Source organism: Dipodomys merriami, unplaced genomic scaffold (assembly GCF_024711535.1).
Source record: "Dipodomys merriami isolate MVZ:Mamm:240054 unplaced genomic scaffold, mDipMer1.0.p SCAF_10, whole genome shotgun sequence".
Taxonomy (NCBI): Eukaryota; Metazoa; Chordata; class Mammalia; order Rodentia; family Heteromyidae; genus Dipodomys; species Dipodomys merriami.
The window spans coordinates 1,043,769-1,071,251 of NW_027202271.1; the positions used below are offsets into that span (position 1 = coordinate 1,043,769).

Genomic DNA, 27,483 nt, shown 5'->3' on the forward strand with positions numbered 1-27,483 from the left:
TTATTAGTGATTAATTGGAGATAAGGGTCTTATGGACCTTACTGTCTAGGCTGGCTTTGAACCATGATCCTCAGATCTCAGCCTCCTGAGTAACTAAGATAACAGCTGTGAGCCATCAGTGCCAAATTTAGATAATATTTTTATGGAGACAAAAGCCGGAAAATAGTATAGGTATTGAGAATGTGCAGGGGACAGCAGGCAGCAAATGCATCCCTTTGCAGGGTCAGTAACTGCACAACCAACGTGGTGGCCTTGATCGGCTAAGTTCTTTTGCTACCAAATTAAGTCTGCTTTGACCTTAAAGAACAGCGAGGACTTTCCTGAAATCCTAGCAGCCCAGTGATTTTGTAATAATAATAATAATAATAATAATAATAAAATACATATGAAAGACTTTAACCAGGAGCTATGGGAATTGTTCTTGGTGTAGCCAGGGTTATGTCATATATGTGTCTTTCAAGTGAGACTTGCTCAGTTCCTGTGTTTCATTGTTGGAGAAGGTGAGGGAACTGGAGTTGTGGCTCAAGTAGTAGGACACCAGCTTTGATCGAAAAAGCCAAATGAAAGCAGGAGGCTTAGAATTCAAGTCCCCGTGTAGGCACACATACATACAAAAATAACTGTGAAGAAGAGGGTCAGTGCCAAATGCCTAATGGCTTTACCCCTCTGCTATTCAGGAGGCTGAGATCTGAGGATTACAGTTCAAAGCCAGCCTAGGCAGTAGAGTCTGTGAGATTTATATCTCCAATTACCTACCAAAAAAGTTAGAAGTAGAATGATGGCTCAAGTGGCAGAGGGCTAGCCTTGAGTACCAAAAACTCAGGGACAGCACCCAGGCCCTGAGTTCAAGCCCCAGGACTTACAGAGAAAAAAAAAAAAAGTAAAGAAAAAAAGGTTCCAATCTGAGCATTTAAAAGCCCTCAGGCTATAGTTTTGTTCAATGGAGGTACCTACAGACTTGCCAGGTAAGACCTTCCTTAATCTCACAAACTTGCTGTTGTAGAAGTAGCCTAGAGACCTGACTGCAGAAGACTAATAGGAGGAGGCCCAATTCTTGCTAGGCATGAGTCATCTGCTAAACATGAAAGTTGAACTTTTTTTTTTTTTTTTTTGACATCATGGGGCTTAAACTCTGGGCCTAGACTCTGTCCCTGAGCTCTGCATCTCGAGGCTAGAATTCTACCCCTTGAGCCACAGCGCCACGTCCGTTTTTTTCTGTTTATTTGGTACTGAGGAATCAAACCCAGGCTTCATGTGTTCTAGGCAAGCATTCTTCTACTAAGCCACATTCCCAGCCTGAATGAATGCTTTCTAAACTGTACATTTCCTCACGCAGAAAGCCTTGATTAGTTTTAAGGCTCACTTTGCCTTTTTCTTGAACTGGGGCCCTGAGCTTTTGCTTGGCTTTTCTGCTCAAGGCTGGTGCCCTACTACTTGAGCCACAGCTCCACTTCTGGCTTTTTTGGTGGTTAATTGGCAATAAGAATCTCATGGACTTCCCTGCCCAAGCTGGCTTCTTAGTTCTCAGCTTCCTATGTAGGTAGCATTACGGGAGTGAGCTACCAGCCTGAGTTACAGGGAGATTCTTTGATGATTCTTATTCTCCATGACTTCTGTGTTTTAAAATGTTTGAGGCCCAATTTCAAGCTCATTTTACACATCAAGCTGAGAGGACAAATGTTTACTACACTAAAATGTAACAAAATTAGCTGACTTTCATACTAGTCTTTCTTTTCTTCACAAGATCGGGAAGCCTGCCTAACCTAAACAGGAGTTAGTCAGCTCTCATGAAAAAGGATTGTGGTATTCTAACAACCCTGACCCACTACACCCACTGTTGGACTATTCCTTGGCATTTATCCCATTCTGTGCTCTAAATGTGTCATGACTACATTTGAAATATATTTCTGTGGAGTCTCTTTATTTTTGTGTCAGTATTAGGGCTTGCTTGCTAGGACCTTACCCTTGCTAGACTGGCTGTGTGTGTGTGTGTGTGTGTGTGTGTGTGTGTGTGTGTGTGTGTGTGTGTGTGTGTGTGTGTGTGTGTGTGTGTGTGTGTGTGTGTGTGTGTGTGTGTGTGTGTGTGTGTGTGTGTGTGTGCGCACGCACGTGTGCGCATGTGCTTTCTGTGTGTGTGTGTGTGTGTGCACGCACGTGTGCGCATGTGAGCATGCCTGTGTACATATGTGCCTTTACAGGGGCTTGAACTCTTGCTCTGAGTGCTATCCTTTAGCTTTTTTATCACTAAAGGTTGGTGCACTACCACTTCAGCAACACCTCCACTTCTACTTTTTGCTGGTTAATTAGAGATAAGAATCTGGAGGGTTTGTTTGCTTAGGCCTGGCTGGCTCCAAACTGAGATCCAAGAATGTTACCCTCAATAAGGCTAAGACTTCACTAAATTTTTTTTTTTTTTTTTTTTGGGTCCGGTCGTGGGGCCTGAACTCTGGGCCTGGGCGCTGTCCCTCAGCTCTTCAGCTTAAGGCTAGCGCTCTACCACTTGAGCCACAGCGCCACTTCCAGCTTTTTTCTTTTTACTTATGTAGTGCTGAGGAATAGAACCCAGGGCCTCAGGCATGCAAGGCAAGCGCTCTACCACTGAGCCAACTTCCCAGCCCTCAGTAAATTATTTTTTTAAATTTAATTTTATTGTAAAGGTGATTTGTACAGAGGAGTTACAGTTACATAAGTAATGAATATATTCTTCTTGAACATTGTTACCTCCTCCCTCGTTTTTCTCACACTTTTCCTCCCCCCAGATTAATTTTTATTAATTTATTGGGATGGAAAACTGGTATTGCTCAGGACACCTTCAAATAGAGTGATGCTTTGAAGTTTCCACCTCCCACTGAAGAAGGGACTTTCCTGCTTTGAGCTCTGACAGTGAGCTTGGGCTGGCGTCCTGTGCTGGGGTGTTATGCTTAGTGGTATTTTCCTTCAGTAGTAGGTCGCTGGTGAGGTATGTATTAGCTATACAGAATCTGGAAACACTGGTTAATTTCCTAAGCTATCTTGGCGCCCACACCAACCTCCCTGCCTTCTCTGGATTTAGGAGAGTTGACCGCATTTAGGGTCTGGAACTCAGGGCCTTGGACTTGGCTGGACAGACTGTCACTCTGTTACTTGAGCCACATCCTGTAAAAGTCTTAGTTATTTTTCAGCTAGGGTCTCATGTTCTGCCCAAGACTGCAGGTAGTTCCAGCACACCCCACTTACTGTTTGAGATGGGGGTCTCGCTAACTTTGCTAGTACCTCAGTCCTACAGATCTCTATTTCCCAGGTAGTCAGAATTACAGATGTAACCTACCATACCCAGCAAAGTCTGGGTTTTATTAAGATTTTTTTGCATCACCTTGGTTGGCTTTTTATATCTCTTTATTGAATAGTTTTAATGGATTATATAATATATTTTATCACAGTTTATTATGCATTTGTATTAAACAGGATTTTATTCCCTTAAAAAAATCTCTCTGAGCCAGTGATATTACAGTTGTGGTCTGGGTCCTAGCAAGTTTGAATTTTATTTGCAATGTCATATACATTATTTAACTGATTTAGATAGGTAGACAGACAAATACATACATACTTGCATTATGTACCAAGTAAATACACATATTTCATTGCTTTTAACTTTATAAACAAACCTTGCTGAATTTGCTACATACTTGTTTATTTTTATATTGTTTATATTTGACCATACTGCTTTTGGTTTATTGTTTTTAGTTTCTGTGACATTTTGCTCTGTAAATATATCAGTTTATTCATCTCTCATGTTGTTGGACATTTGTTTCCATGTTTTTTGGTTGTTGTTTGGTTTTTGTGCAAGTAATAGGGCTTGACTTAAGACCTCACACTCTTTTTATTTTTTAATCGGTTATGGGGCTTGAACTCAGCCTAAGCCCTGTCCCTGAGCTCTTTTGCTCAGGCTAGCATTATATCACTTTAAGCATAGAGCCACTTACTTCCAGTTTTTGAGTGGTTGATTGGAGATAAAGAGTCTCATGGGAACTTTTCTGCCCAAGATTTTGGGTGTGAGCCTCCAGTGCCTAACACCTGCTTGTTTGTGTTGTATGCTAAAATTACTAAAAACCAAGTAATATTTCTGTAGAATGATAGGACATTATTGTACAATAATGAATTGATCTCAGAACTATAAATATATTTGTGAAAATAGATGGTGAATGAGGACTGGCTGCTCGGAGACAAAGATCAAAGGTTTCTGAGACATGACTGCCTCTATTCCAGGTGTTATCTGTACCATAAAACCTTCAAGTAGGAAGAACTTCATTCAGGCTTGTTGGGAGAATCCCCTTGGGTACACCAACTAATGTGGAATATATATATATATATATTTTTTTATATCTATATATATATATATATATAAAACCTAATATAGTGTGTTTGTATGTGTGTGTTTCTGCCAATGACCAACTTTTTGCAAGTATATTTCCCTTTTATTTTATTTGGTTCTAGTACTGGGGCTTGAACTCAGGGCTTTGCAATCTCTTTAGCTTTCTTGCTCAAGCCTAGTGCTCTGCCAGTTCAGTTACAGTTCCACTTCTGGCTGTCTGGGTGTTAATTGGGGATAAGAGTCTTTCACATTTGTCTTCTCAGGCTGGTTCTGAACCTTGATCTTCGTATCTTAGCCTCCTGACGATTTTGCTTCAATTTGTTGTTGTTTTTTATTAGGTAAAATTATGCACAATAGCTTCAGAATGAATCTCCTCTTGAGATAAGCGCAGGGAAATAGAAATTCATACTATAGTATGAGTTTACAGACCTTGGTTAATAACTGCTATTTTTCATAGTTATTTGATATGCAAATATAAAAATACCAAACAGCCTTAGTTGTCATTTATAAAAAGGAGAGACTAAAATAAATAGGAGTGACTAATTTATTTGTATTTGTTTACATACAGTTGTCATGATTAAGAATTATAGTTAACTGGCTGGTGTCATAGTTTAGTGACAGTGGTTATCTAGCATGAATAAGGCCCTGGGTAATTCAGGTAACTATATGGGGACCATTAAAAGTACTCAGGACATGGTAGCTATTGTCACATTATAGAATACCAGTTGATGTGATATATGTTTTGTATATTTGGTCGTCTGAATCTACAGATTGAACTGGCTGCATGTGGAAAGTATTTTAAATAATTATATCTCTACTATATATGAAAATATAGTATATGCTCTGTATAATTATGTCTACTGCACATACACATTCTTTTTTTCCTTGTCCTAGGTCCAGATATTCTATTAGGTGTCTCAATTATTTTCACAATATTTACATTGTATTAAGTATTATAAAATTATTAGAGAAGATTGAAAAATTCTATACAAATAATGTCATTTTGTAGACAGTATGGATTTTGGCATTTTTCAATAGATTCTGGATCCAAGGGGGATCCTAAAATGAATACCCATGCCCCTAATAAGAGACTTCAAACCTTGATCCTCAGCTCTTAGTCTCCTAAATAGGATTGTCTAGGTAGAACCCAGGGCTTGGTGCATTTCAGGCAAATGCTCTACCACTGAACTACATCCCTATCCCTCTACTGACTTTACAGAAGTTTCAGAGCAAGAAGTGAATGTTACTTTATTAACAGATGTGCATCTGTATCCTATGTTATACCACAGGAGATGATTGTCCTGCACAGGACAATCATTCAGCTCCTCCACTTCTGCAGTTCTCTTTCTATGCCACTGCTAGTTGGCATTGAATAGCAAATCTAGCCTAGCCTAGCTCTAGCTACCCTCAGGAGGCTGAGATATGAGGAGTGTAGATCAAAACCAGTCCAGGCGGACAAGTATATGAGACTGTTATCTTCAATGGACCACCAAAAAGCAAGTAGAGGTGTGGCTCAAGTGGTAGATTGCAGTTTTGAGCAAAAAAGCTAAGGGACAATGTGAAGCCCTGAGTTCAAGCCCCACAACTGACAATTACACACACACACACACACACACACACACACACACACACACACACACACACACACACACACACACAATTAGCAAACCCACTAGCATACAGGCATCATTTAAAGCCTGTAATAATATCATCATTATTTGTTTTCAGATCGAGGTTGGAATTTGCCCTCAACAAGTAGGAAAATGATGAGTGATGCAAGTGATATGTTGGCTGCAGCGTTGGAGCAGATGGATGGTATTATAGCAGGTAATCTGTTTTTGCTACAAGCTGGGTCCTGACATTTATCCTGCCCCTTAACCTTTCACTGCTCTTTCCAGTGTCTGTAGTTTCCAGTGTTAGTTTTTGTTTTATTTTGTTTTGTTTTTCCTAGTCAGGGAGATTGTAATCAGGTCTGGGCACTATTCTTGAGCTTTTTGCTCAAGGCTAGTGCTCTACCACTTGAACCATACTCCACTTCCAGCTTTTTTGGTAGTTAGTTGGAAATAAGAATATCATGGACTTTCATGCTTAGGTTGGCTTCAGACTACAATCCTCAGATCTCAGCCTCCTGAGTTAGCTAGGATTACACAGCAGTGAGCCACCGGTACCCTCCTTCCTTGTTCCTGTTTTGATTATTCCTTGTGACAAGATTGGCTTACCATTTCATCTGTGGTGATTTATCTCTCTTGCCCAGCTCCCAATGGTTTTATCATTGTTTCTCTTCTCCAGTTTCTACCAGAATTATTTTGAAACTTTATTTAAAAAATTTTGGCATGGCTATTGTAGCTTAAACTCACTCTTGCTTAGCTTTTTTACGCAAAGTTGATGCTCTACCAATTGTGCCATACCTCCAATCCTGTTTTGGCTGATTAACTAAAGATAAGACTCTCTTGGACTCTCCTTTCTCGGCTAGCTTTGAACCATGATCCTCAGATCTCAGTTTTCTGAGTAGCTAGGATTACAGGTGTGAGCCACCAGCACCCCTCTTCCCTGTTCCTGTTTTGATTATTCCTTGGTTGACCATTTCAGTCGTGGTGGTTTATCTCTCTTGCACTGATTATTTTTTTATTTTACTTTTGTTTGTTTTTAACCCAGGTTCTAAGGCCCTGGAATATTCCAATGGGCTTTTTGATTGCCAGTCTCCCACGTCTCCATTCATGGGAGGTTTGCGAGCCCTGCACCTAGTGGAGGATCTGCGAGGACTGTTAGAGATGATGGAATCAGATGAGAAGGAAGGCTTGCGATGCCAGGTCCCAGATTCCACAGCAGAAGCCCTGGTTGAATGGCTGCAGAGTCAGATGGTAGATCTGCATGTTACTTTTCTAAACTATGACTCTTTAAAAAAAACTTTTACGACTACTACTATTGTGGTGGTGGTGGTGGTGGTGGTATGTGCTAGTCTTAGGGCTTGAACTCCAGGCTTGGGTGCTGTCCTTGAGCATTTTGGTCAAAGCTAGCACTCTACCAATTGAGCCATAGTTGTACTTCTGGCTTTTGGAGATAAGAGTTTCATGGAGGGGCTGGGAAGGTGGCTCAGTGGTAGAGTGTTTGCCTTGCATGCATGAGGCCCTGGGTTCTATTCCTCAGCACCACATGAGCAAAAAGAAAAAAGCCGGAAGTGGCGCTGTGGCTCTAGTGGTAGAGTGCTAGCCTTGAGCTGAAGAGTTGAGGGACAGTGCCCAGGCCCAGAGTTCAGGCCCCATGACTGGACCCAAAAAAAAAAAAAAGAGTTTCATGGACTTTCCTGCCTGAGTTGGGTTTGAGCCAAGATCCTCAGGTCTGCCTCCTGAGTAGCTAGTCTCAGTAGTTCATGTCTGTAATACTAGTTACTCAGGAGGCTGAGATCTGAGTATTGATGTTGGAAGTCATTCCAGGCAAACAAGTACAAGAGACTCATATACAGTAAGTCAGCAAAAAGCTCGAAGTACAGATATGATTTAAGTGTTAGAACACCAGCCTTGAGTAGAAAAGCTACAGAAGAGTGAGTGGCCTTGAGTTCAAATTCCAGTACAGGAAGAAAAAATAAAATGAAATTAAAAATAATGTATAGTGATTTAAAAAAAGTGCTATCACTACTGGTTTGTTTAGTTTTGTTTTGTTTTCACATTGATAAGACCAACCATTTATTTAACTTGGGGTAACATAGCATGTACAGGTGAGAGTATATATTAAAACAACAAATGAGATAAAGTAGTTGTTGCTAGTTACATTCACAAAGATTTAAGACAGATTACTTTTAGATTTAACAAAGATGCAGAGAAAAGCATTTGTGTACACTGCTGACAGCACTGAGAAAGTCATGTGACTGAGTAAACAAACATTTTGGGAGATCTATCACATCAAGAAAACAACTATATAAAGTGATCTTTAACCAGCATTGTTTAGGCAATGAAAAATGTATTTGAATGTCAACAGGGCAGTAGTTATGTGCATTACATATAGTATATCCATAGTATGTGATGTATAAATAAACACAGAAAGGCCTACACATTGGAAGGAATATTGCTATGTACTGAATGGACCCATTGAAAACTCTCCAGGACAACTCATATATATGGATGTTTAGAGAGGGTAGGGGAGCTAGATGCATCTAATCTGTCAATATCCTTTAAACAGATGAGGTTCAGAAAGGTTGGGCAAATTAACTTTTTTGTTTTGAACATCTTGTTTTATTTTCCTAACCAATAAACAAAAACAAATACATAAAATGAAAACTGGATTTTTAAAATGAGAAAGTAAAGAAAAAGATAAAGTTGATAGCTCAAGAAAGTGGTAAAAACAGAGCAGCAAGCACCTGAAGAAACAACAGAAGAAACAACACAAACTAGGGATGAGATGGTGTGAGCTTTGACTGAAAAACAGAACTAGGTAAGAAGTTCTGTAAAATGACTTAGCTCACATGCAGTTATGCCCTATGAGACTATCTGTCTTATGTATCTTTACCATATCAAAAGGAAAATCCAGATACATTAAAACAGTCAAGTATATAAACATGTAAGTGACAATTACATACATCAGTTGAAGTCCCTCGTAAACTGAAAGCAGCTTAAAAATAAAAAAGATTAAAAAAAAACAACACCTTTTTAATATGACTTACAGGTTACCCCAGAATAGGAAGTTATGACATTTAGATGAATTAAGCTATTAAAAGCAAAAATGTCCACAACCTTCATTAAAAACCAAGTAAATGTAGTATAGTATGAACAAGTGGCACATGGTGCCAATGTACAAGTTACACCTTTGTCACAGCCTTGGCTAAGTCCTGAATTAGTGCAGAATTCAGCTGTGGTAGAATGCTGATGTTAGCATGCCTAGATGTAGCATACTTGTTCTTGATAGTCATGTGCTTTGTAAGCCCCCAATTCACCATGACTACATTCTTAGTCAGGTGCTGCAGAACAGGAAGAAGAGATTCCTCAGTATAAGACAGGTAATGCTGTAGAGTTGGTGTCCATTCACCATTATCAAGAATTTTCAGTGCTAAGCAAAAAGCTCCTGCTGCAATTTGAGAAGGAGGAATGTGCACCATTTCATAGTCCAACATAGTCAGTTCCATCAGGTATTTGGCCAATGTGTGCTGCTCAACATCAACCTCTCCAAATTTGATGCTCTGTGAAGGAAGTGCAGGGGTAGAGGGCCGCCCAGACCAAAATTCAAAGCTCTTAGAATCTTCATTTCCGTCTGTCTGATTTGGTGCTTAGTGTAAGTATTGTTAGTTACAAAAGCAAAGTCACCAATTTCTGGAGGATACATGTCTTCATATTTGCTTGCAATAACCATGGCAGTGACACCAACCAGCTGCAGCATTTTCTTGGGCACACAATTATTCTGCATGAACCTATCAATAACAGAAACAGTCATGTACATGGTCTCTTGTAGCAACTGGAATTTCATTTGAACCTGCACTAGCCAGTCAATTAGGATGGCTCTCATGTTTGCAGTGACTTCCCGACCTAGCAGGTATTTTGGTCAGACAAACTGCTCTTCCTCAAGTTGTCTCAGATAAGCATAAATATCTTTCACATATTCACTACAAAGATTTGGATCAGCTTCATCTTCTGCATCCACATCATTCACTGCAAGTATTACATCAGAGAAAGCCTGACACAAATATTATTCGGCAAGGGCACATCCAGATGTTTCCATTGGGCTTGGAGAGGGAGTATCAACCAAAATAGGTTCCGGCAAAAGTTTTTCTTCCTTTACAGGCTAAGGTTCAGGCTCAGGCTCAGGCTCAGGCTCAGGCTCAGGCTCAGGCTCTGGCTCTGGCTCTGGCTCTGGCTCTGGCTCAGACTCCTGCTCTATCTCGTGCAAACTCACAGGGGCCTTTACCAGTGGTTTTGGTAACTTTTTAGCAACTTTTCCAGTAGCTGAAGCTTTTACTTCCTTCTTCAGAGGCACTCTGGCCTGTAGCTGTTCACTGTTTTTATTACCAATATCTCCAAGAGCAAGTTCTTCGTCTCAGCGCAGGTTTAGAAGCTGCCGCAGTGGGAACAGGCACATGCTTTGTGCCTGCCATGGTGACCTAGACCTTATTTTCAGCATTAGTTTTCGTGTTCCTGGTGAACCGGAGCATCATGGTTCCTCTTCACCAGGGAGCTGCTCTGTGGGCAGAAGTAGAACCTGGAGCCTCACAGACCAACAGCCGTTCCTTACCAGCACTGGTTTGTTTGTTTTTTATGCTGGTATTAGGGCTTGAACTTGGCCAGTGCACTCTCTTTGCTTTTTTACTCAAGGCTGGTGCTCTACTACTTGAGCCAGAGCTCTACTTCTGGCTTTTTGCTGGTTAATTGGAGTTAAGAGTTATGAACTTTCCTGCTCATGCTGGCTTTGAACCAGCATGAGATCAGCCTTCTGAGTAGTTTAGGGTATAGACCTGAGCCATCAGCATCTGGCTATTACTATTTTTTTTTTCTAATTTTTATGGCTGTCAGATTCTGTCTAGAAACATGGACTGATTTGTGCTGATTTTGCACACAGATGCTTTAGCACAAGTAATAGAAAGTTTCCTAAGGAAAATTCATTGACAGTTCTCGATTGGAAGTAGAGTGCGAGGACTCAAAAAAATCAGGACTCAAAAAAATCAGTGAGGGTTTGTGCTGGTTTTCTACATGAAGTGCCAGCTAGTGGTACATATCATCAGGACCAGTCCTTTAGTTAGGTTGTAGGATTGGGCTCTTTTATATTTTATTAATTATTTAATTAATATTTTGGTCAGTTGTGGGGCTTGAACTCAGGGCCTGAGCTCTGTTTCTGAGCTCAAAAGAGCTAACACTCTGCCACTTTGAATCAAAATGCCACTTCTGGTTTTCTGGTAGTTAATTGGAAATAAGAGTCTCGTGGAGACTTTTTCTGCCCAGGCTGGCTTTGAACCTCGATCCTCATATCTCAGCCTCTTGAGTAGATAGGATTATGGATGGTAGCCACCAGTGCCTGGCTGTTTTATTTTATATCTAATTTAGTAATTTTGTGTGTGTATTTGTGCACGTGTGCACATGCGCTAGCACTGGGGCTGAACTCAGAGCCCTGTCACTGCCCTTTAGTATTTTCGCCCCATGCTGATGCTCTACCACCTGAACTGCAACTCCAGTTCCAGTGGTTGGATCTTTTTTTTTTTGTCAGTTGTGAGGCTGGAACTCTTGGCCTGGGTGCTGTCCCTGAGCTCTTCAGCTCTCCACAAGCATTCTACCACCTGGGCCACAGTGCCACTTCCTGTTTTCTGGTGATTAATTGGAGATAAGAATCTCACAGACTTTCTTGCCTGGGCTGGCTTTGAAATGTGATCTTCAGATCTCAGCCTCCTGAGTAGCTAGGATTACAGGCGTGAGCTACCAGTGCCTGGCTGAGTGGTTGGGCTTTAAATGGTGATTTTCACCAAGTGATACTGTTTCTATTCATTCAGTTCAAAAATGGATGCTGTTTGCCAGGTACTAATTCATTTCAGGAGGCTGAAATCTAAAATCTGAGGAGGTTTTAATCATGGATTAGCTGGGTAGACAGATATTAACTCTTACCTCTTATTAAGTAGCAAAAATGTGAAGGTTTGGCCCAAGTGGTGGAGTGCCAGCCTTGGATAGAAAAGATAAATGAGGACACAAGGCCTTGAGTTCAAGCTCTAGTACCAGCACAAAACTAAATAAATAGATAAGTAAATCTAAAAAGGAAGAATACCAAATCCTAGTGAACACTTTTATATTGTACATGGATGAATTGCCCACATAAGAAGATGATTCTGGGAGAGAGAATCAGCTAGTAACAAATCAGTCAGGCTGTGTCTAGACTGTAAGCAGGACTCAAGCTCTGGAAGCGTAGAACTGGATTTCTGATCTCTTAATGCCTAGAAGTGTTCCGTTAGAAAATTTTCTTAAGACCTTTGTGATTGTGGACCATGGTTTTCTGGCAAGCAGCCTCATGAAAAGCCCGTGCTGATTAAGATAGGCCAATATATGCAAAGTGTTTGGCAGGGAGCTTGGCAGGAGGCCAGGCAGGAAGCCAGTCCTGAAGAGTAGATCTTCTATAGAGAATATTTAAATGATCCCTGTGTATTGTGGGAAAGGGTTGGTACATTTACAAGGGAGTTGGGTTTGTAAATCACCCACACTTTATTTCCCTTCTTTTTTTGTGCATGTGAAATCGAATTTTTAGACCCCAGACCCCAAAGTCCAGAAGTCCAGCCACTCGCCCTATAGTTAGGCAAAATAAAGACACTTGGTAAAGGGCAGAGACAGGTCATGGCAGCAGCACTTCAGTCCATCTTCAGCCATCTTCAGGAGACAGACACTGGCATCAGGTTAAATAGGGACAAACGGAGGCAGGTAGTGAGAAAGGTATCAGGGTTCAGACATTCCCAGGTCACTGGTAAGGCTCAGTCTTTGTCCTTGGAGGAATTCTGGAGAATTGTCACATATTACTGGAGCAGATCAGGAACAAGGTAATCTCCAGTTTTCTCCAAGAAGATAAAAAGAAGGCATTGCTTGTTTGAGGGGCACTTTGCCTTTGAAACATGATGCTTCCCAGTGATTTTTTTTTTCTTTCTTGGAACTCAAGGAGGTTGCCCAGGGATTGTAGCAGACAATAGCTCAGATCAAAGGAAGAACTGAGGACCTCAAGCTTCTTGGTTTGCTTCTTCCTTCTTGGCTGGCATCTACCACTTGGGCCACACCTCCACTTATGGCTTTATGGCTGGGATTTGTTTGCTCAGGCTGGCTCTGAACCTTGATATTCATATATCAATCACCTGAGGAGCCAAGATTAGCTTTCTTTTGGTACGGTCGTGGGGCCTGAACCCTGGGCCTGGGTGCTGTCCCTCAGCTCTTCATCTCAGGCTAGCACTCTACCACTTGAGCCACAGTACCACTTCCGGCTTTTTTTTCTGCTTATGTGGTACTGAGGAATCGAACCCATGGCCTCATGCATACAAGGCAAGCACTCTACCACTGAGCCACCTTCCCAGCCCCAGGAGCCAAGATTAAAGGCATGAGCCACCAGTGCCCAGGTATAGTTATAATTGTGGAAAAATCATCTTGAAAGCAAACACTTCTGAGAAAATTAAATTCAGAAGCAGAAAACTCAGAAGTAAAACAATCTAGAAAAAGAAAACCCAGAATAGTCTGTCCTAAACACATACAGTTTGGGCTCAGAAAGAGCAGAGTACTTCCCAGTTTGCTCTGTACTTGCCTCTAACACACATTCTGAAATCTAGTCAGCTGACGTCTTGTCTGGTCCTGGGTGTAGGTGCTTTTTTTGGGTATGATGATTTGGGATTTTCTTTTTTTCTTTTTCTGAACAGAGATAATGATGAGATTCTGGGGCTAAATAGAGGGCTTCAAAATATATTGCTCTCTGGCTTGGAGTTCTTACTTCATCTTGAGAATTGAAATAGAAACTTAGAAAGGGAAGTAAGTGAGCAGCTTGTAAGACCGCCTTAAGTTAGAGGCACTATTGTAATGTGAGGATATAGCAGATTGGAAGATTGTTCAAGTGGCACTCAAGGATGGCCATGGTCCCAGTATCAGCACCAAAAAAAAGTAAGTTGGTAAAATTATATCTAAGTGTCTTATATACCTGTCTTACCTGTTTTAAGATAAATATGAGTTCTCCTGCTTTTCATTATTAGTGACAGTTTTGATTAATTTATTTCAGCCTCCTTGGGTTAAAAATATGTAAATTAATGTTAGGTACAGGTGGCTCCGGTCTGTAATCCTACTTACTCAGGTGGCTGAGATCTGAGGATCGTAGTTTGAAGCCAGCCTGGGTAGGAAAGTCCCTAAGAGTTTGTTTGTTTTTGGTTGGTCGTGGGGCTTGAACTCTGGGCCTGGGCACTGTCCCTCAGCTCTGCAGCTCAAGGCTAGCTCTCTACCACTTGAGCCACAGTGCCACTTCCTCCCTGAGAGTTTTATCTCCAATTAACAACTAAAAAATAGAGCTGTGGCTCAAGTGGTAGAGCACTAGCCTTGAGTAAAAAAGCTCATGGAGAGGGCCCAGAACCTGAGTCCTGAGTTCAGTATTGGCAAATTGTGTTGATTCACTTTTTCTCGTCAATCTTAGAGAACTTACCTGTATGATTTCATTTTCTTTTAGACAAATGGACATCTATCTAGGAATGGTGATGTGTATCAAGAAAGACTAGCTCGCTTAGAAAATGACAAAGAATCCCTTGTTCTTCAGGCAAGTAATTTATAAATGACAAATTTGTAATCCCTCCTTCCCTTCCTCCTTCCTTCCCTCCTTCCCTCTCTCCTTCTCTTCCTTCCTGTACTGGGATTTGAACTCAGCCTTTCACTGTCTACGCGGGCACTATACCACTTGAGCCATACCCTATCTTTTTCAATGTCACTCATTCTTCATAGCATACAATTGGCCTTCCCAAAATAGGATTTTTAAAAAGTACTTGGTAAAGGTGCATCTGTGTGTATATCTTTTTTCTTATCTCAAAGTAGTATAACAGCTCTTTTTCATAACATTTACATCACAGCAGGTAATGTCCAGATAATGCAAGGACATAGGAAGAGATGCAGAAGTTCTGTACAAATGTGTGCCATTTTATATGGTGAATTAAACATGCGATTTTGGTACTATGAGGGATCGTGGTACCTGGTACCACACATACTCCAAGGGACACCTGTAAAATCAGATGCTTACAACAGCCAGACTTCTGATAAAAGGAGTGAGTGGGTACCCAACAAGGAGTGGTGAGGACTATGGTGAAAAAGGGTGAGCACACCCTATCCAGAAGGGTCAGCTCCCCAAGGGGTGTCATCTCACAATCTGCTAATCACATCTGTCACCTGATCTGACTGAATATATTTTAATATGTACTAGAAATCGAGATATAGTAATATCAGTAGTATAAAAGTCTCAATAATACATATTTCTGAGTCTGTATTTGATTTTCCAACTTTTCATATAATACCATAGGCCCAACAGAACACTACAGGGAATAGAATCCTGCTTTTCTTTTGTTTGCTTCCTCAGAATGTTTGAAATGCTTGAAGATTGTGTGTGTGTGTGTGTGTGTGTGTGTGTGTGTGTGTGTGTGTGTGTGTGTGTGTGTGTGTGTGTGTGTGTGTGTGTGTGTCTCTGTGTCTCTGTGTCTCTGTGTCTCTGTGTCTGTGTGTCTGTGTGTATGTGCTAGTACTTGGGCTTGAACTCAGGGCATTGTACTCTTGTTTGACCTGGCACTCAACCAGTTGAGTCATATCTCCACATCTGGTTTTTTTGATGATCACTTGGAGATAGAAGTTTCTGAAGTTGCCTCAATCCTCAGATCTCAGCCTCTTGAGTAGCCAGGATTACAGGCATGAGGATGGCACCTGGCCAGGACAGATATTTTCAGTTTTGATTGCTTTGTTTTGCTGGGGATTCTCTCCCTCTCCCTCCCTCACCCTCTCCCTCTCCCTCTCTATAAATACACACACACACACACACACACACACACACATACACACACGCACGCATGCGCGCGCACATGCACACACATATATATGAGTAGCTAGGATTGCAGGCTTGAGCCACTGACACCCAGCTTCTCTTTTTCTTTTTTTGGTACTAGTCATGGGGCTTGAACTCAGGACCTGGGCACTATCCCTGAGGTTTTTGGTCAAGGCTCCCACTCTACCACTTGAGCCTGATCTTTTCTTGTTTTTTTCCTGGTTAATTGGAAATAAGATGGATTTGTCTATTCAGACTGGCTTTGAACCATGATCCTTAGATCTCATCCTCCTGAATAGTTAGGATTACAGGTATAAGCCCGGTGTGGTGGTGGTTGTTTTTGAGACATAATCTTGCTATAGGGCAAGAGTTTGATCCTAAGTGCCTCCTAAATGCTGGAATTACAGGTATGTGCCACCTGACTATTATTTTCTATTCTTTGTTTCTGTTTTGATGCTGGGAACTAAGCCAGGGCCTTGCAAGTGTTCAGTCGGTGTTCTACCTCTGCACTAACCTTATTTAGAACCTGTTTGTGATCAATATGATACTGGAAGGCCTTATGGAAGTGGAATATTTTGGTATCTTTTCTTAATTCTTCCCTTTCCCATTATTCTTCTTAAGAAAGTATCTGGGAGGGTGTAGGAGTATGCTAAAGGGGGGGGGAATTGAATTGATTAAAATACAGTTTAAAAATGTGTGATGATATAACAATGAAATTCCCGGTTTAACTGATAAAAAACTTTTTTAAGTACCTGATTTGATACTTAAAAAACATACCAACTTCAAATATTAATTTCATTTCCTCTATGAGTCCCTAATACTATCTCCTACATCCCCAAATACACAATTTATGTACATATTCCCTGTCATAAATGATTGATCAGTAAAACTTTCTTCCTTATAAAGCAATATAGAAGCTGGTGGCTCACGCCTGTAATCTTGGCTACTCAAGAGGATCTGAGGATCATGGTTCAAAGCTAGCATGTGCAGGAAAATTGGTGAGACTCTTATACCCAGTTAACCAACCAAAAGCCGGAGTAGAGGTATGACTTAAGTGGTAGAGGACTAGCCTTGAGTGAAAAAGCCAAACAAAAACATGGGTTCAAGCCCCAGTACTGGCACAAAGAACAAAGAGCAATATAGAAAGCTGGGATGTATCCCAGTGAAACACTTGAATAGTGCAAATGAGACCCTGGGTTCAATTCCCAGTACTTCAGAATCATAAGAAAGGAAAATAAACATAAATAAGTAAATAAAAAGCAACACATAAATTGAGAGCAAAGGACCACTAGTGTGGTCTTATCAACCCTTACTTTTCCTCTCCTGCCCTGAGTGCTGAGATGGTAAGTGTTTGTTCCATTTAAGGAAGCAAAGTCTGCAAGAGGACTCAACTCTTTTCGTACTTATTGTGTTGTCTCTCTTGGGATGCAGGTCAGTGTGCTGACAGACCAGGTGGAGGCCCAGGGAGAGAAGATTCGAGACCTGGAGTTTTGTCTTGAAGAACACCGAGAGAAGTTGAATGCCACTGAAGAAATGCTGCAGCAGGTACAGATAGGAGCCAGCAGGGGTCCAGAGCATGCAGTCAGCATAGGGTCAGATCAAGTCAGCATGGGGGTCAGCATGGCATTAGCATGGGTCAGCATGGGCCCAGGAGGGGTAAACATTGGGTCAAGACAAGGTCAACCCAGAAGTAAAATAGACCCACAAGGGGCTCAGCCTGGAGTAAGCATGAGACTAGTACAGGGTCAGCATGGGATCAGCATGGGTCAACATGGGCTAGGACAGTGTCAGTATGGGGGTTAACAGGGTCAGTATGGGGGTCAGCACAGGGTCAGAATGGGACTGGCATGAATTCAGCCTGGGTCAGCATGAGACTAGCCCAGGGTCAGCATAGGTCAGTGCAGGGTCAATGTAGGGTCAACACAGAATCAGAATGGGAAGACATGCAGTTCAGCCTGGGGTCAGCACAGGGCCAGCAGGTACCAGCATGGGGCAGTACTAGATGTAGACCCAGGTCAGCATGGGATCAGCACAGCTGTTTCCTGCTAACCTGTTTTACTTGAAGTACTATATTACCATCTTGTCTTTACTTTGATGCAACCCATTTCTAAATTCATTTAAACTGGAGCATTTTAAGCTACTTCATGTCTGTATTGCCGGGTCTCAAAATATAAAGACCCTTAATTCAGGCCCTTAATTCAAATCTTAGTATTGGGAAGTGCTTCTGTAATCAAAATAAAATAAAATATGCATAGATTATAGGTTGGCTTTCTTTATACATTAAAATGGCATTCCTAATGCAACTATGAGAATTTACATTATGATCCAAGATTAATACCATATGTGACTATTGTTCTTAGGAAACACACGTGCGCGCACGCATGCACACACACACACACACACACACACACACACACACTGTGCTCTTCGATGAGATGGCCTAAACTAAATCACCTATGAATGTATACTTATGGAGGAATTACTCTTTGCCAGGTCCTCTACTTGCTTGCTTCGTCTTTATTGTCACGAATTAAAAATTCCATGTGGCCATTTAGAATAAAGTCATTTTTTGAATGCATCTTTAAATTTCTAATAGGAGCTTCTTAGTCGAACATCCTTAGAGACTCAGAAGTTGGATCTTATGGCTGAAATATCTAACTTGAAGTTAAAACTGACAGCAGTGGAGAAGGACAGACTGGATTATGAAGACAGGTTCAGAGACACAGAAGTGAGTGACACTCGTCTGTCTGTGTTCTGTCTCTTTCACACACATGTACTTGGGGGACAACTGAAGTTCCTTTGCAGTGTAAAGGGAAGGTAATTAATTCTGTGTGCTTTCATCCTGCCTGCCTCTCTGTGTGTGTGTGTGTGTGTGTGTGTGTGTGTGTGTGTGTGTGTGTGTGTGTGTGTGTGTGTGTGTGTGTGTGTGTGTGTGTGTACGTGTGTGTGTACACGTATGTATGGACCTATGTACTGGGGCTTGAACTTAGCCTGAGTGCTATCGCTTAGCTTTTTTGCTTAAGGCTGGAGCTTTACCACTTGAGCCACACTTCTACTTTTGGCTTTTTATTGTTAATTGGAAATAAGAGTCTCATGGATTTGCTTGTTTGGGTGGCTTTGAACTGTAATCTTATCTCAGGCTCCTGAGTACACTTAGGACTGCAGGTGTAAGCCATCATTGTGTGTCTCTCATCTTGCTTAGATTTCTTTTTTTTTTTTTTTCTCAGTTGTAAGGCATGAACTCTGGGCCTTGGCACTGTCCCTCAGCTCTTCAGCTCAAGGCTAGCACTCTACCACTTGAGCCACAGTGCCACTTCAGGCTTTTTCTGAGTAGTTTATTGGAGATAAGAGTCTCACAGACTTTTCCTGCCCAGGCTGGCTTTTGAACGATGATCCTCAGATCTCAGCCTCCTGAGTAGCTAGGATTAAGGTATGAGCCACCAGCGCCCAGCTTGCTTAGATTTTGCAAATAAACTTTAGTGAGGGCTGAGGAGTGGCTTGGTGATAGAGCACAGTGTGCTTCCGATGCACAAAGTACTGGGTTCCAACGTGTACCACCTCATAAAAAATAAAAACAAAATAGACCAATTTCATTTAATGATTGTCACTAAATGCTGCTGGAGATTTTGCTTTTGAAATTATTACTTTTTGGCAGTACTACTGCTTGAACTTAGGATCTCATGTTTGCTAAGGCACTTAACCTCTTGAACTGTGCCTCCAGCTGGAATTTCATTTGGACTTTTGAAATATTAACCCTTTTGTTAGCCTGTAGTAATACTGTTCACGTTTGGATATTTGTAGACTGTCAGCCTATACTGGATTTCATAATTTTGTAGGCCTCTTCTACTTTGATGTATAGACTTAGAAGGGTGTGTGTGTGTGTGTGTGTGTGTGTGTGTGTGTGTGTGTGTGTGTGTGTGTGTGTGTGTGTGTGTGTGTGTGTGTGTGTGTGTGTGTGTGTGTGTGTGTGTGTGTGTGTGTGTGTGTGTGTGTGTGTGTGTGTTGGTACTCGTGCTTGAATTCAGGGCCTTGCACTCCAACTTGACTTTTCTGCTTAAGGCTGGCACCTTACCACTTGAACTATACCCCTGCTTTGTAATTTTTGCTGTTTAATTGGAATCAAGAGTTTCTTAGATTTCTTTGCCCAGGCTGGCTTTGTACCTCAGTCCTCAGATCTTAGCCTTCTGTGTTGCTAGGATTGCAGGTGTGAGCTACTTACGCTGGCACTGAGGATTTTTTTCAAGGTATGAGATTTGTGTTGACATGTAATTATAAATCACAGAGCCTTTTAGAGGTCATTTAATCTTGACTTCTACACTCAGTCTGGTCCATGCACAAATCATTCCAGTTAAGTAAAGCTCACTATCTCAAGATAGATTCTGCAAACTTAAGTGCCTGTGCTCCACAGACTTCACACTTTTCTTCCAAGTTTATGTTGATCCAGGTTTTCTAGTTCATGGGATGGAGAGCTCATCCACTTTAAATCTATTCATTAAAAATGAAATGTAGCTGGGCACCAGTGGCTCACACCTGTAATCCTAGCTACTCAGGAAGCTGAAATCTGAGGATCGGGGTTCAAAGCCAGCCCAGGCAGGAAAGTCCATGAGACTTTTATCTCCAATAAACCACTCACAAAACCGGAAGTGGCACTATGACTCAAGTGGTAGAGCATGTGCCTTGAGCTGAAGAGCTGAGGTACAGCTCCCAGGCCCAGAGTTCAAGTACTATGACCAAACAAAAAAGAAAAGAAAAGAAAGAAATGTAGCTGGGTGCTGGCTGTCTCATTAATTTGGTCTTAGAATTTTATAGTATCTGGATATTTCTTTTTTTTTTTTTTTTTTGAGAGAGAGAGAGAGAGAGAGAGAGAGAGAGAGAGAGAGAGAGAGAGAGAGTGTGTGTGTGTGTGTGTGTGTGTGTGTGTGTGTGTGTGTGTGTGTGTGTGTGTGTGTGTGTGTGTGTGTGTGTGTGTGTGTGTGTGTGTGTGTGTGTGTGTGTGTGTGTGTGTGTGTGTGTGTGTGTGTGTGTGTGTGTGTGTGTGTGTTGGGGAACTCAGGGCCCAGGCACTGTTCCTGAGCTTTTTCTCTCAAGGCTGGTGCTTACCACTTGAGCCACAGTGCCACTTCCAGCTTTTTGGTAGTTAATTGGAGGTAATAAGTCTCAGTGACTTTCCTGTGCATGCTGGCTATGAACTGCAGTTCTTAGATCTCAGCCTCCTGAATAGCTAAGATTATAACCATGAAATACCAATGTCCAGTTCTTGGATATTAATTTATAAAATTGGGAAGAAATATAGGCATTTCCAAAAACCAGTGGGTTAAAATTTAAAACCTTTGAAAGATTCAAAACTTCACTGTCCAATAATTGCCACTGGAAGATAGATGTCTTGATATTGCCCTCTTGTGGTAAGAGCATAGATGTTAGAAACTAAATTTCTAAGAACTCTTTGGGGTTCTCTGAAAGCGTAAGGTTCTAGTTTCCTTTGTTCTGTTTCTTTCTTTCTTTTTTTTTTCTTTTTCTTTTTCTCTTTTCTATGCTGGGGATCAATCCAGGGCTTTGCACATCTTAGACAAGTCACCTGCCACTGAGTGGTACTCCTAGCCAAGGAATTCTTATTGAATTAGCCTTTCTTTCTCTTTTCTGCTTTCTTTTTTCTTTTCCTCATGATTTCTTTTTTTCTTTGATGCCAGTACTGGGCCTTGAATTCAGGCACTCACTCTGTTGCCTGCATTTTTTGGTCAAGGACAATACTCTACCACTTGAGCCATATTTTCACTTCTGGCCTTTTGGTGGTTAATTAGGAAATAAAGAGCTTTATGGATTTTTTTTTGCATAGGCTGGCTTTGAATTGTGGTCCTCAGATTTTAGGCTCTTGAGTAAGATTACAGTCTAATCTGGAGTAAGATTAGGAGCCACCACACCTGACAGGCCCCAAATTTTAGGACTGAGCTTCTTAAATCCACAGGGCTTGTTTTTTTTAAGCCACTCCTTTGGGACCTAGGCCTGGAGAATTTAAAGCCATGTTTTAAATGGAAAAGCACTTTAATTATTTCAGCAATACACTGCATACATTTCAGTGGTAAGGTCTGACTCACACAGCTTTAAGTCCAAGCAGTTCTGATCTAAGATTTCTTTTGGTACAGGTAACTGTTACCCTTTCCTGATAAGTTTCTCTGTTTCCTTTTGGACAGGAGCTCATGCAAGAGATCAGTGATTTAAGGCTCAAAGTCAGTGAAATGGATACTGAACGACTTCAATATGAGAAAAAGCTTAAGTCAACCAAAGTAAGTTACTCACCAGTAATTTTAAAAAAATTTTTAAATAAATGTCTCTACTACTCATTCTCTGGAGAATATTATCAGAAAAATATATTCTAGTTAGTATACGATAAAGATACTTTGTATGTCCGTGATGCTTTGAAACCTTCTAGAATTTAAATGCTACTGTTCTAAATGAAATTCAAAGCTTAACTAATCTCCCAGGATACAACCTACCATTTCTGAGTTATCTAACCTCCTTGGAAAACAGATGCTATATTTTCTTGGTGACTTAGCTTGTCTTTTTTTCTATCTAGTTTTTCTTTTCCCTTCTGTCTCTCTCCCAGTCTTTAATGGCCAAACTTTCTAGCATGAAAATCAAGGTGGGTCAGCTGCAGTATGAAAAGCTGCGGATGGAACAAAAGTTGGAGTCATTAAAGGTGTAGTAGATTTTGGTGATGGCCCCAGGGCCTATTTTCTGGCTTGTATTGTTTTGTTGTGGTACTGTAGCCTTCTCCTGGCATGTGAATTCATTGTGTGTGTGTGAGTGTATGTGTGAGCGTGTGTCACCTGTTCATTAAAAATACATCCCACACCGAGTAAAGACAGTGAGACCCCATATTTGTTTCAGAAATGTCTAGAATAATTAGTAAAATTACCAATCAGAATAATTAGTAAAATTACCAATCAGGTAAAATAAAGTATTAGCTTATTGGGCTGGGAAGGTGGCTCAGTGGTAGAGCGCTTGCCTTGCATGCCTGAGGCCCTGGGTTCAATTCCTCAGCACCACATAAGCAAAAAAGAAAAAAGCCGGAAGTGGCGCTGTGGCTAGAGCGCTAGCCTTGAGCTGAAGAGCTGAGGGACAGTGCCCAGGCCCAGAGTTCAGGCCCCACGACCGGACCCCCCCAAAAAAAGTATTAGCTTATAAATGAAGTTTAACCCTCAAACTCTCTGAGCCCCAAGCATTATGAAATAATTGTAAGCACTTGGCATGAAAGCATTGCATTTCTCAGATAAGCATAGAAAGTCTATGCTTCATACCTTTGGGATTTTTTGTTGTTGTTGTTGTTGTTATTGTTGTTGTTTTTATACCAGTAATGGGACTTGACTTCAGGACCTGGTGCTTTCAATTGGCATTTTCACTCAAAGCAAGTACTCTACTACTTGAGCCATAGCTCCATTTCCGTTTTTTGGTAGTATACTAGAGATAAGAGTCTCTCAGATTTACCTTCATGGGCTAGTGTTGAGATTCTCAGAATCTCAGCCTCCTGAGTAGCTAGGATTACAGGTGTGAGCATCATTGCCTGGCTTCCTTTGGGATTTCTTGAAGGTAAATGTGTATAGGAGTTAGCTATATCATGGCAGTAACAAAGTACTGCTTGATAGAAGAGGACAACACTTCTCACAGTGCTACTGAAAAGTTTTGTACATGATTTCCATTCTTACTCTTTTAAGTAAATACAATACATCTAACTGTATAAAGCTAAGGGACAACATCCAGTCCCTGAGTTCAAGTCCCAGTATTGGCACCAATAAAAAATAAATAAAAATTTAGAAATATAAAGATTTAGAAGTGATCATTCTAGTTAATCTTCCATTTAATTATGGTATATTTCTTTTAAGATTGAAAGTCAGGTAACATACAGTAACATTGAATAGCTGCATTTTTTAGGGTTCAATACAGCCAACAAATTACAAAGTTGCTAAAGCTAATTCTTTCCTGTAGTGTTTTTTTGTTTGTTTTTTGTTTTTGCCAGTTCTAGGGCTTGAATTCAGGCCTGGGCACTGTCCCTGAACCTCTTTGTGTTCAAGCCTAGTGCTCTACCACTTGAGTCATAGCAGCACTTCAGGATTTTCCTGTGTAGTTTATTGGAGATAAGAGTCTCATGGACGTTCCTGCCTAGGCTGGCTTTGAACCATGATCCTCAGGTCTCAGCCTCCTGCATAGCTAGGATTACAGGTGTGAGCCACTGGTGCCCAGCTAATTCTTTCCTATAGTAAAACTGAAATTTAAAATACTAAAAGATAGCTCAATGGATTCAAAAGCTTGTGTATTTGTATAGATTAAATAAAGGAGACTTAAATATTTGCTACCTTTCTTTTTTTGATTTTTGGTAATGCTTCTTGAACTTAGGGCCTAGGTGCTGTTGTTTAGCTTTTTTGCTCAAGGCTAATGCTCTACCACTTGAACTATAGCTCTACTTCTGGCTTTTTGCTGCTTAATTGGAGATAAGAGTTTCTTGAGGGGCTGGGAAGGTGGCTCAGTGGTAGAGTACTTGCCTTGCATGCATGAGGCTCTGGGTTCTATTCCTCAGCACCACATGAGCAAGGAAAAAAAAAAGTTTCTTGTACTTTCTTTCCTGGGCCAGCTTTGAATATAATCCTCAGATGTCAGCATCTTGGTAGCTAAGATTACAAGCATGAGCCACTAGCACCTGGCCAAAGATTTTTTTAATTCACTCACAAATGTAAAACAATTATGCCATAATTACTCTCTGTTAGACTTATGTTAACAGTCTGGTTTCCTGCTTATCACTGCCAACTGTCAACTTTCTGATATTTGTAGCTAAATTCATGCAGATTTCTTTTGTTTCATTTCCATAATCTTAATTATTGTGTTAGGTTCTACTATGGCCTCTAAATATCCCCTCTGATACCTAATCTACTGTTTTTAAATGAATGTATAATTTGTAGGAAGAACTGGCATCTTTAAAAGAGCAACTGGAAGAAAAAGAATCTGAAGTACAAAGACTACAAGAAAAATTGATGTGCCAGCTCAAAGGAGAAGGAATTGAAATTATTGACAGAGGTAACAATGTCTATTTCCCCAAAATTACCTTACTTTATTAAAATTACCCAAATCTAGAAGAGAAGCGTAATCTTATCATCTGAGCAGGGTTCCCTAAGCCTAGGGCTTCGGGAAGCAGTCCAAGACTCTTCTGTGGAGCCAGCACTGGTGGCTCACACTGTAATCCTAGCTACTCTGTAGGCTGAGATCTGAGAATCTCAGTTCAAAGCCTGTTCAGGAAAGCCTGTGAGACTATTAACTCCAATTAACTGAAAAAAAGAAAAGAAAAGAAAAAAAAGCTGGAGTGGAGCTGGTAGAGCACTGCCTTGAGCAAAGAGGCTCAGGAACTCTCCTATGGGAGAATCTGCCAGCTCCCCTTCAGTAGGTGGAGAAAGGGAACCCTGTATTTTCTTGGGTGTTTATTTTAGATTATTATATGTAAATTATCATGACAGCAGTATACTTGTTCAAGTTGGAATATAAGAGAATGTCAGAAGAATAATGAGCTGAAATGCAGCTTAGGTACAGAGCATTTGCTTAGTGTGTGGGAGGTCCTGGGTTTTATACATACACCCACAGGTGCACACAGTTAGGAAAAGTTACCATGCTGTAAGACCAAACTTGAGACAGGGTAAAAGATTTAGAAATTCATTCTGCCCTTTTAAGAGAAAAGAGGGCAAGGTGTGAATGACTAATGCCTATAAGCTATTTAGGAGGCTGAGATATGAGGATCACAAGTTCCAAGATCAGCTAGGGCAAACAAATCCATGAAACTCTTATTTCCAACTAACCAGCAAAAATCTGCAAGTAGAGTTTTGACTCAAGTGGTAAAGTGCCAACCTTGATCAAAAAAGCTAAGGGGCAACATCCAGGCCCTGATTCCAAATCCCAGTATTGGCACAAAATAAATAAATAAATAAAAATTTAGAAGTACAGAGAGTTGGAAGTGGTAACTCGAATTAATCTTCTGACTAGTTATAGCGCATTTGCATGATGTATTGTACTACCAGTCCCAACATCACAAAATAATGCTTTTATACTATATTCAGGAAATTAGAGACCTTTCACTTTAGGTAACTGGAAATTAAGAGTACAGTAAAAATAGTAATTGTTGTTGTATCTATGCTAATTTGCAATGCAATGGGTTTTCCTGTACAGATGAAAATTTTAAACAGAAGTTCAAAGAAAAAAGTAAGGTTTTTGGTGTATTTTCATCTGCCTTTACATTCACCAAAAGTACTACTTTGTTCGTTGCATGTGTTGAAAAATATTTCTCTCACCAAACATATATAAAGTTGCTTCATCTGTAAGCCTTTCATTTTTTTTTTCTTGAGTACCAAATAGAGGGGATTATGTTTTTGAAGCCAGCTCAGGCAGGAAAGTCCATGAGGCTTATCTCCAATTGACCACCAAAAGGCCAGAAGAGTGCTATGGCACAAGTGGTAGAATGCCAGCCTTGAGTGAAAAAGCTGTAAGCAATACCACCCAGGCCCTTAGTTTAAGCCTCAATACTTGCATGAAAAAAAAATTTTATGTACTATATTTGAAAGGTCATTTTGAGTTTTTAACATTCATCTGTATTGGAAGTTCTATTGACTATGTCCAGATTGTGTCCAGATTGATTATGTAGCTTGGATTACTTAATGACACACAAATTAAAAATCCTTCATGGACTCTTTCTCTAGAAATTAAATTATTAAGGCAGTTTTCTGTGTGTGAGATTGAGAAAATTGTAAATGTTATGTCAGTGTTAAATGATGTACTATTTTAAAAAATTACCTTTAGTAGTACTTTTTTTTGATACGCAAGTAACTTTTGCTGAATATTATTTCATTTGTCTTCTTAGATTATACTAGGGGTTTGAATTCAGGACTTGCTACTTGCTAAGCAAGTGATGTACCACCAGAGTCATGTCTCCAGCCCTTTTTACTTTGGTTATTTTTTAATAGGATCTCACTTTGCTGCTCCCCCAACTCCCATCACATCCTGGGCCTTGATCCTCCTATTTCATGCTTGCTTTCATAGCTGGATGACAGGCACTACCTTACCAGGCTTTTGCTTGAGATGTTTTATTTTTTTCCTCCAAGTTTTTACCTGGACTAGCCTTGAATATTCTCATTTTTTAATTGAAGTTTCATTTTGAGATGAACTTTTCATCCTTTCAAATTTTTTAGGTTTTTATTATTCCAGTAATATGGTTTTATTTTTGGGTAGTGAATTTTTAAGGAAAATTCTGTTTGGTACGCTTAGGCCATTCTATCTTGCTATCTCTTTTACATAGTGTTAAAAATGAAGCTTATAGATGAAGCAAAGTATTTTGTATCCTTCTGTCTAAGCCTGGCCATCCTCTGAGCATGATTACTCATGTAAATACCACACATGTCAGGTTATTACTGTTTTGTCCATCTTGGAGACTATACTCAGTATCATTTGCTCTGCTTTGTAAACCACATGGCTTTCACTCCCTGTGTGTAGCGTCCTCTTTGAAAACTCCATGCTCTGATTGCCATAGCTCACATTCATCCTCAGTGTTCTCATGAATATCTCATTGTTGCCTGCAGAGGGGTGGTTGGATATCACAGACTTCATTTGTTTCTTCC

The 27,483-nt window shown here is 40.6% G+C and overlaps 1 protein-coding gene and 1 pseudogene across 7 annotated transcripts in view; one reads left to right on the forward strand and one right to left on the reverse strand.

Moving 5' to 3' along the window:
* Ppfibp1 (PPFIA binding protein 1) overlaps positions 1-27,483 on the forward strand; it is a 132,264-nt gene that overhangs the window by 63,748 nt on the left and 41,033 nt on the right. For 4 of the 7 annotated variants that reach the window (XM_070038057.1, XM_070038056.1, XM_070038055.1 and 1 more), the window contains 9 exons: positions 6,080-6,178; positions 7,007-7,212; positions 14,492-14,578; positions 17,273-17,386; positions 18,438-18,569; positions 22,030-22,122; positions 22,443-22,535; positions 24,790-24,904; positions 26,042-26,074. In XM_070038057.1, coding sequence (XP_069894158.1) covers positions 6,115-6,178; positions 7,007-7,212; positions 14,492-14,578; positions 17,273-17,386; positions 18,438-18,569; positions 22,030-22,122; positions 22,443-22,535; positions 24,790-24,904; positions 26,042-26,074 — 937 coding nt within the window. In that variant the 5' untranslated portion in view covers positions 6,080-6,114. The remainder of the gene's footprint in view (positions 1-6,079; positions 6,179-7,006; positions 7,213-14,491; positions 14,579-17,272; positions 17,387-18,437; positions 18,570-22,029; positions 22,123-22,442; positions 22,536-24,789; positions 24,905-26,041; positions 26,075-27,483) is intronic. The other 3 variants (XM_070038060.1, XM_070038061.1, XM_070038062.1) reach the window with 3 other exon arrangements.
* Positions 9,144-10,490, reverse strand: LOC138836138 (G2/mitotic-specific cyclin-B1-like; annotated as a pseudogene).